We start from the raw sequence: 10,039 nt of genomic DNA, 5'->3' as shown, positions 1-10,039 counted from the left end.
AAGGAGTGGGGTAAATCGTGATAAACCGGTGACATATGGTTGTAAATCATGTGGGAAAAGGTCAAAAGTTAAACCTAGAAAGGCGGTTGGGGAGATCAAAATGAAACAAAGGACAATGGTTGAGGAAGGTGTCTTTTTTTCCAATGAAGAATTGAGGACTTATGGTGAACATATCGGTTTGAGGTGGCCTACCTCAAACTAATGTAAGTCATATTTCCTTTCTCGTTTTAATTTTGTTGTAATGAAGATACTTTCCTTAAATGTAAGAGGTTTTGCGGTGGAGGGTAAATTTGGTTGGGTTAAAGAGCTATGTGTTTCCGAAAGGCCATTTTTTGCGGCTTTTCAAGAAACTAAGTGTCGTGTTTTAAGCGATCAATGGGTTGAGACATTATGGGGTAATAACAATTTTGGGTATATTCAAAAGGAGGTTGTGGGTAACTCGGGTGGACTTCTACTTGTTTGGGATACTAGTTGCTTTGAGGCTTTAGACGCGATGGGTAATGAATTCTTTCTTGCGGTTAGAGGTAAGTGGAAATCGTCCGGGCAAGAATCCTTCATTGTTAACGTTTACGGGCCACATGATGATAAAGGGAAAAAACTAATGCTTGAGTCACTTGGGAATTTATTGGGGGCAAACGATGCGGCATGGCTTTTTTGTGGGGATTTTAATGAGGTGCGTGATAGAAACGATCGACTAAATTGTGAATTTCTAGAATATAGGGCTAATAGATTCAATAGATTCATCGCATCTAATAGCTTGATAGAAATTCCAATTAGTGGGAGGCATTTTACGAGGATTAGTGAGGATGGTACTAAGTTGAGTAAACTTGATAGATTTTTTGTGACGGAAAAATTCTTGAATCTTTGGGAGGACCTATCAATCATTGCATTGGATCGTAAATTATCGGATCATTGCCCGCTAGTTTTACGTGATAAGGTAATTGATTATGGGCTTAAACCGTTTAAAGTTTTTGATGCTTGGTTTGATAAAGAAGATGTTGGGCAAGTCATATCCGAGGCATGGAAGTTACCAGTTCGTGGGAGTAAAAAGGATTGTAATTTTAGAGATAGGTTAAAAATGTCAAAGCCCAATTAAAGACTTGGAGCATCAAGACATTCGGGGCATTGGATAGTGAGATTAATTCTCTAAAAAAGGAAGCAAGTGAGTGGGAAAGAAAGGCCGAACTTAATCTTATTACCGAAGAAGATCGTTCCAAGTGGCTTGAGTGTAGGAAAAAATGGATTGAGAAAGATAAGGTGAAGGCGAGTATGTTACGTCAAAAGGCAAGAATTAGATGGGTTCTTGAGGGAGATGAAAACTCCAAATTTTTTCATTCTTCCATCAAGCGCAAGTATAATAAAGGAAATATAAGGGGTTTTCACATTAATGGGGTTTGGAATGAGGATCCGATTGTGGTGAAGAAATTGATCTTCGAGCACTTTAAAGAAAGATTCAGTGAACATCAAGTCTCGAGACCTCTGCTGTCGACTCAGGACCTCTCATTTCTATCCACTGATGTGTAGTGACCCGAACTTTTCCATGTTTATATATATTAATTGAGATTGATATTTACATGATTAAATGTTTCCAACATGTTAAGTGTAGTGACCCGAACTTTTCCATGTTTATATATATTAATTGAGATTGATATTTACATGATTAAATGTTTCCAACATGTTAAGCAATCAAACTTGTTAAGACTTGATTAATTGAAATATGTTTCATATAGACAATTGACCACCCAAGTTGACCGGTGATTCACGAACGTTAAAACTTGTAAAAACTATATGATGACATATATATGGATATATATATAGTTAACATGATACTATGATAAGTAAACATATCATTAAGTATATTAACAATGAACTACATATGTAAAAACAAGACTACTAACTTAATGATTTTTAAACGAGACATATATGTAACGATTATCGTTGTAAAGATATTTAATGTATATATATCATATTAAGAGATATTCATACATGATAATATCATGATAATATAATAATTTAAAATCTCATTTGATATTATAAACATTGGGTTAACAACATTTAACAAGATCGTTAACCTAAAGGTTTCAAAACAACACTTACATGTAACGACTAACGATGACTTAACGACTCAGTTAAAATGTATATACATGTAGTGTTTTAATATGTATTTATAAAATTTTGAAAGACTTCAATACACTTATCAAAATACTTCTACTTAATAAAAATGCTTACAATTACATCCTCGTTCAGTTTCATCAACAATTCTACTCGTATGCACCCGTATTCGTACTCGTACAATACACAGCTTTTAGATGTATGTACTATTGGTATATACACTCCAATGATCAGCTCTTAGCAGCCCATGTGAGTCACCTAACACATGTGGGAACCATCATTTGGCAACTAGCATGACATATCTCATAAAATTACAAAAATATGAGTAATCATTCATGACTTATTTACATGAAAACAAAATTACATATCCTTTATATCTAATCCATACACCAACGACCAAAAACACCTACAAACACTTTCATTCTTCAATTTTCTTCATCTAATTGATCTCTCTCAAGTTCTATCTTCAAGTTCTAAGTGTTCTTCATAAATTCCAAAAGTTCTAGTTTCATAAAATCAAGAATACTTTCAAGTTTGCTAGCTCACTTCCAATCTTGTAAGGTGATCATCCAACCTCAAGAAATCTTTGTTTCTTACAGTAGGTTATCATTCTAATACAAGGTAATAATCATATTCAAACTTTGGTTCAATTTCTATAACTATAACAATCTTATTTCAAGTGATGATCTTACTTGAACTTGTTTTCGTGTCATGATTCTGCTTCAAGAACTTCGAGCCATCCAAGGATCCATTGAAGCTAGATCTATTTTTCTCTTTTCTAGTAGGTTTATCCAAGGAACTTAAGGTAGTAATGATATTCATAACATCATTCGATTCATACATATAAAGCTATCTTATTCGAAGGTTTAAACTTGTAATCACTAGAACATAGTTTAGTTAATTCTAAACTTGTTAGTAAACAAAAGTTAATCCTTCTAACTTGACTTTTAAAATCAACTAAACACATGTTCTATATCTATATGATATGCTAACTTAATGATTTAAAACCTGGAAACACGAAAAACACCGTAAAACCGGATTTACGCCGTCGTAGTAACACCGCGGGCTGTTTTGGGTTAGTTAATTAAAAACTATGATAAACTTTGATTTTAAAGTTGTAATTCTGAGAAAATGATTTTTATTATGAACATGAAACTATATCCAAAAATTATGATTAAACTCAAAGTGGAAGTATGTTTTCTAAAATGGTCATCTAGACGTCGTTCTTTCGACTGAAATGACTACCTTTACAAAAACGACTTGTAACTTATTTTTCTGACCATAAACCTATACTTTTCTGTTTAGATTCATAAAATAGAGTTCAATATGAAACCATAGCAATTTGATTCACTCAAAACGGATTTAAAATGAAGAAGTTATGGGTAAAACAAGATTGGATAATTTTTCTCATTTTAGCTACGTGAAAATTGGTAACAAATCTATTCCAACCATAACTTAATCAACTTGTATTGTATATTATGTAATCTTGAGATACCATAGACACGTATACAATGTTTCGACCTATTATGTCGACACATCTATATATATTTCGGAACAACCATAGACACTCTATATGTGAATGTTGGAGTTAGCTATACAGGGTTGAGGTTGATTCCAAAATATATATAGTTTGAGTTGTGATCAATACTGAGATACGTATACACTGGGTCGTGGATTGATTTAAGATAATATTTATCGATTTATTTCTGTACATCTAACTGTGGACAAGTAGTTGTAGGTTACTAACGAGGACAGCTGACTTAATAAACTTAAAACATCAAAATATATTAAAAGTGTTGTAAATATATTTTGAACATACTTTGATATATATGTATATATTGTTATAGGTTCGTGAATCAACCAGTGGCCAAGTCTTACTTCCCGACGAAGTAAAAATCTGTGAAAGTGAGTTATAGTCCCACTTTTAAAATCTAATATTTTTGGGATGAGAATACATGCAGGTTTTATAAATGATTTACAAAATAGACACAAGTACGTGAAACTACATTCTATGGTTGAATTATCGAAATCGAATATGCCCCTTTTTATTAAGTCTGGTAATCTAAGAATTAGGGAACAGACACCCTAATTGACGCGAACTCTAAAGATAGATCTATTGGGCCTAACAAACCCCATCCAAAGTACCGGATGCTTTAGTACTTCGAAATTTATATCATATCCGAAGGGTGTCCCGGAATGATGGGGATATTCTTATATATGCATCTTGTTAATGTCGGTTACTAGGTGTTCACCATATGAATGATTTTTATCTCTATGTATGGGATGTGTATTGAAATATGAAATCTTGTGGTCTATTGTTACGATTTGATATATATAGGTTAAACCTATAACTCACCAACATTTTTGTTGACGTTTAAAGCATGTTTATTCTCAGGTGAATATTAAGAGCTTCCGCTGTTGCATACTAAAATAAGGACAAGATTTGGAGTCCATGTTTGTATGATATTGTGTAAAAACTGCATTCAAGAAACTGATTTCGATGTAACATATTTGTATTGTAAACCATTATGTAATGGTCGTGTGTAAACAGGATATTTTAGATTATCATTATTTGATAATCTACGTAAAGCTTTTTAAACCTTTATTTATGAAATAAAGGTTATGGTTTGTTTTAAAAATGAATGCAGTCTTTGAAAAACGTCTCATATAGAGGTCAAAACCTCGCAACGAAATCAATTAATATGGAACGTTTTTAATCAATAAGAACGGGACATTTCAGTTGGTATCCGAGCGTTGGTCTTAGAGAACCAGAATTTTGCATTAGTGTGTCTTATCGAGTTTGTTAGGATGCATTAGTGAGTCTGGACTTCGACCGTGTTTACTTGAAAAATGATTGCTTAACAAATTTTGTTGGAAACTATATATTTTTAACATGTGAATATTATGTGATATATTAATCTCTTAACGCGTTTGATATTATGTGATAGATGTCTACCTCTAGAACAAGTCCCATTGACTCACCTAATAATAATGAAGAGTCAAATGTAAATTGGAATGATTCGTGGACTGATTCACAAGTTCCCGAAGAGGAACCGGAAGAAGAGTCGGAACCGGAAGAAGAATCGGAACCGGAAGAAGAATCGGAACCGGATGAAGAAATAGAACCGGTGGGGGAAATAATAAAACGGTTAAGTAAAAGAAAATCCTCAACCAACCGACCAAGGTTAATTATGGTCAATGGTGTTTCCGCCAAGGAAGCAAAATATTGGGAGGATTACCAATTCTCCGATGAATCGGATTCCGACGAGAATTCCGATGATGTTATAGAAATTACCCCAACTGAATTTAAAAAGGCAAAAGAAAATAATAAGGGAAAGGGCATAAAAATAGAGAAATCTAATTCCAACCCCGATGAACTTTATATGTATCGTCAACCCCCGAAGTCCTTAAGTTGTAACAATGACCCGGGAACCTCTAAACCACCAGGTTTTTCTAAACCAATGTGGACAACGACGGCTCGTATTAGGGGAACATCATATATCCCTAGAAACTTGGCAAAACGAACCAAAACCGAAGAAGAAGAAACGAGCGAGTCGGAATAAGATAGTTGTATTCGTGTGGTGTAATATATGTAATATAGTGTTCTTATGCTTTATGATATATGTAAAAATTGCTTGTATTAATAAGTATTTTTTTTATGAATCTAACTCTTGTCTATTTTACAGTTTAAAAACACAAAATGGATAGACAACCCAATATTTTAAGAGACCTACCTGGAGACATGATTGATGAAATCTTGTCTAGAGTCGGCCAGAATTCCTCGGCACAACTATTTAAGGCGAGATCAGTTTGTAAGACATTCGAAGAACGTTCCAAGAATGTCTTGGTTTATAAGAGACTTTCGTTTGAAAGATGGGGGATATCACATTGGGAAACCCATAAGTTACGATGTGTTTACTTTGACGCATATATTGCGGGGAACCCAAATGCTATTTTACGCAACGGGTTAAGAAATTATTTTGACTCAATATATCCGAATATTGGACTTCGTGATTTAGAAAAAGCGGCTAACATGCAACATAAAGAAGCATGTTATGCTTACGGATTAGTAATGTTCGCTTCTCACCAAAGTGAGAACAAGAACATCGGGCTACAACTATTAAACAAAACGTTTCCACAAGTGACGGAGTCGGTAATTGGGGTAAGAAATGAGGTTTTTAGATTATTACGGGACTGTTGGACATTACGTAACCCTCGTCCCTTTGACGACGTTACAACACGCTGTCTTATCAACGGCCATAACGGTTATGTTGCACAAGACCAAGGATGGGAAGTAGTCCTAGTAAAACCAGAATGCATGACTTGTTTCTGGACGTATGAATTACGTGTCTTTATTGCCTTTACTGAACGACTTGTGTACTAGCTAGAATTATCTTCACAACTATCTTGTATCAAAGTTATTGTGTGCTATATTTCATGCTTTATGTAAAATAAGCGGTATTGTAAGTTTGTAAAATATTGTATAAAAGTTTGAACGCGAAATATTATTATAATCAGTTTTTCATATAGAATTGTAGTAGTTGAATTGTATATTAGCTACTAAGTATGAACTTAACGGGTAGGTACTACCCGAATTTAAACTTATAAAACGCTAATATTAAGAAAAAACTTTTATAAATGAGTTCATATTATGCTACGAAATACTATTAACTACTCTTAATATTCTGTATGATTAACTTGTTCCATTTAACTATTTTGAAGGAAATGGCACCGACTACTCGACACACCGTGAATATGAATGAAGAGGAATTCCGTACTTTTCTAGCTTCAAACATAGCCGTAGTACAGGCTGCGCTACATACCAACAATAACCTTGGATCTAGCAGTACAGGAAATCGTGTAGGATGCACCTACAAAGAATTCACTGCCTGCAAACCTTTGGAATTTGATGGAACCGAAGGACCGATCGGATTGAAACGGTGGACCGAGAAGGTCGAATCGGTGTTTGCCATAAGTAAGTGTACTGAAGAGGACAAAGTAAAGTACGCTACGCATACCTTCACAGGTTCTGCGTTAACATGGTGGAATACCTATCTAGAGCAAGTAGGACAAGACGATGCGTACGCACTACCGTGGTCAGCATTCAAGCACTTGATGAACGAGAAGTACCGTCCCAGAACCGAGGTCAATAAGCTCAAGACAGAACTTAGAGGGTTACGAACCCAAGGATTTGATATTACCACGTACGAAAGACGATTCACAGAATTGTGCCTATTGTGTCCGGGAGCATTCGAAGATGAGGAAGAGAAGATCGATGCGTTTGTGAAAGGATTACCGGAAAGAATCCAAGAAGATATAAGTTCACACGAGCCCGCCTCCATACAACAGGCATGTAGAATGGCTCACAAACTCGTGAACCAAATTGAAGAAAGAATTAAAGAACAGACTGCTGAAGAGGCCAATGTGAAGCAAGTCAAAAGAAAGTGGGAGGAAAACGGTGATAAGAATCACCAATACAACAACAACAGCAATTACAACAATAATCGCAACAATTATCCCAACAATCGCAACATCAATCGCAACTACAACAAACGGCCCAACAACAACAACAACAACAACAACAACAGCAACTACAACAATCATCCCAACAACAATAATAACCGCAACAACAACAACAATCAGAAGCAGCTATGCCAAAGGTGTGAAAAGAATCACTCGGGGTTCTGCACCAAATTTTGCAACAAGTGTAAAAGAAATGGTCATAGCGCGGCGAAGTGTGAGGTCTACGGACCAGGGGTTAATAGAACGAAAGGAACAAATGGTGTGGGAACGAGTAATGGCGGAGCAAGTAGTGTCAGAGCAAGTTATGCCAATGTAGTTTGTTATAAATGTGGAAAACCGGGCCACATTATTAGAAATTGCCCGAACCAGGAGAACACGAATGGACAAGGCCGTGGAAGAGTTTTCAATATTAATGCGGCAGAGGCACAGGAAGACCCGGAGCTTGTTACGGGTACGTTTCTTATTGACAATAAATCTGCTTACGTTTTATTTGATTCGGGTGCGGATAGAAGCTATATGAGTAGAGATTTTTGTGCTAAATTAAGTTGTCCATTGACACCTTTGGATAGTAAATTTTTACTCGAATTAGCAAATGGTAAATTAATTTCAGCAGATAATATATGTCGGAATCGAGAAATTAAACTGGTTAGCGAAACATTTAAGATTGATTTGATACCAGTAGAGTTAGGGAGTTTTGATGTGATAATCGGTATGGACTGGTTGAAAGAAGTGAAAGCGGAGATCGTTTGTTACAAAAATGCAATTCGCATTATACGAGAAAAAGGAAAACCCTTAATGGTGTACGGAGAAAAGGGCAACACGAAGCTACATCTTATTATTAATTTGAAGGCACAAAAACTAATAAGAAAAGGTTGCTATGCTGTTCTAGCATACGTCGAGAAAGTACAAACTGAAGAAAAGAGCATCAATGATGTTCCCGCCGCAAAAGAATTTCCCGATGTATTTTCGAAAGAATTACCGGGATTACCCCCACATCGATCCGTTGAATTTCAAATAGATCTTGTACCAGGAGCTGCACCAATAGCTCGTGCTCCTTACAGACTCGCACCCAGCGAGATGAAAGAACTACAAAGCCAATTACAAGAACTTTTAGAGCGTGGTTTCATTCGACCAAGCACATCACCGTGGGGAGCTCCTGTTTTGTTTGTCAAGAAGAAAGATGGTACATTCAGGTTGTGTATCGACTACCGAGAGTTGAACAAACTTACCATCAAGAACCGCTACCCACTACCGAGAATCGATGACTTATTTGATCAACTACAAGGCTCGTCTGTTTATTCAAAGATTGACTTACGTTCCGGGTATCATCAAATGCGGGTGAAAGAAGATGATATTCCAAAGACTGCTTTCAGAACACGTTACGGTCATTACGAGTTTATGGTCATGCCGTTTGGTTTAACTAATGCACCAGCTGTGTTCATGGACCTTATGAACCGAGTGTGTGGACCATACCTTGACAAGTTTGTCATTGTTTTCATTGATGACATACTTATTTACTCAAAGAATGACCAAGAACACGGTGAACATTTGAGAAAGGTGTTAGAAGTATTGAGGAAGGAAGAATTGTACGCTAAGTTTTCAAAGTGTGCATTTTGGTTGGAAGAAGTTCAATTCCTCGGTCACATAGTGAACAAAGAAGGTATTAAGGTGGATCCGGCAAAGATAGAAACTGTTGAAAAGTGGGAAACCCCGAAAACTCCGAAACACATACGCCAGTTTTTAGGACTAGCTGGTTACTACAGAAGGTTCATCCAAGACTTTTCCAGAATAGCAAAACCCTTGACTGCATTAACGCATAAAGGGAAGAAATTTGAATGGAATGATGAACAAGAGAAAGCGTTTCAGTTATTGAAGAAAAAGCTAACTACGGCACCTATATTGTCATTGCCTGAAGGGAATGATGATTTTGTGATTTATTGTGATGCATCAAAGCAAGGTCTCGGTTGTGTATTAATGCAACGAACGAAGGTGATTGCTTATGCGTCTAGACAATTGAAGATTCACGAACAAAATTATACGACGCATGATTTGGAATTAGGCGCAGTTGTTTTTGCATTGAAGACTTGGAGACACTACTTATATGGGGTCAAAAGTATTATATATACCGACCACAAAAGTCTTCAACACATATTTAATCAGAAACAACTGAATATGAGGCAGCGTAGGTGGATTGAATTATTGAATGATTACGACTTTGAGATTCGTTACCACCCGGGGAAGGCAAATGTGGTAGCCAATGCCTTGAGCAGGAAGGACAGAGAACCCATTAGAGTAAAATCTATGAATATAATGATTCATAATAACATTACTACTCAAATAAAGGAGGCGCAACAAGGAGTTTTAAAAGAGGGAAATTTAAAGGATGAAATACCCAAAGGATCGG

At 35.9% G+C, this 10,039-nt stretch overlaps 1 protein-coding gene across 1 annotated transcript; it reads left to right on the top strand.

The window, feature by feature from the left end:
- The first annotated feature begins 241 nt into the window (after nt 1-241).
- Nucleotides 242-1,096, top strand: LOC139902037 (uncharacterized). Its single transcript, XM_071884696.1, has one exon. The coding sequence runs from the start codon at nt 242-244 to the stop codon at nt 1,094-1,096; it is 855 nt and encodes a 284-aa protein (XP_071740797.1).
- Nucleotides 1,097-10,039: the final 8,943 nt, after the last annotated feature.

Source organism: Rutidosis leptorrhynchoides, chromosome 3, assembly GCF_046630445.1.
Source record: "Rutidosis leptorrhynchoides isolate AG116_Rl617_1_P2 chromosome 3, CSIRO_AGI_Rlap_v1, whole genome shotgun sequence".
Lineage (NCBI taxonomy): Eukaryota > Viridiplantae > Streptophyta > Magnoliopsida > Asterales > Asteraceae > Rutidosis > Rutidosis leptorrhynchoides.
Note: the sequence above shows the minus strand (reverse complement) of the source record. Positions and strands in the feature narration are given on the sequence as shown.

Coding starts and splice junctions, on each gene's coding strand:
- LOC139902037 (XM_071884696.1), top strand. CDS start 242: ATGAAGATACTTTCCTTAAATGTAAGAGGTTTTGCGGTGGAGGGTAAA.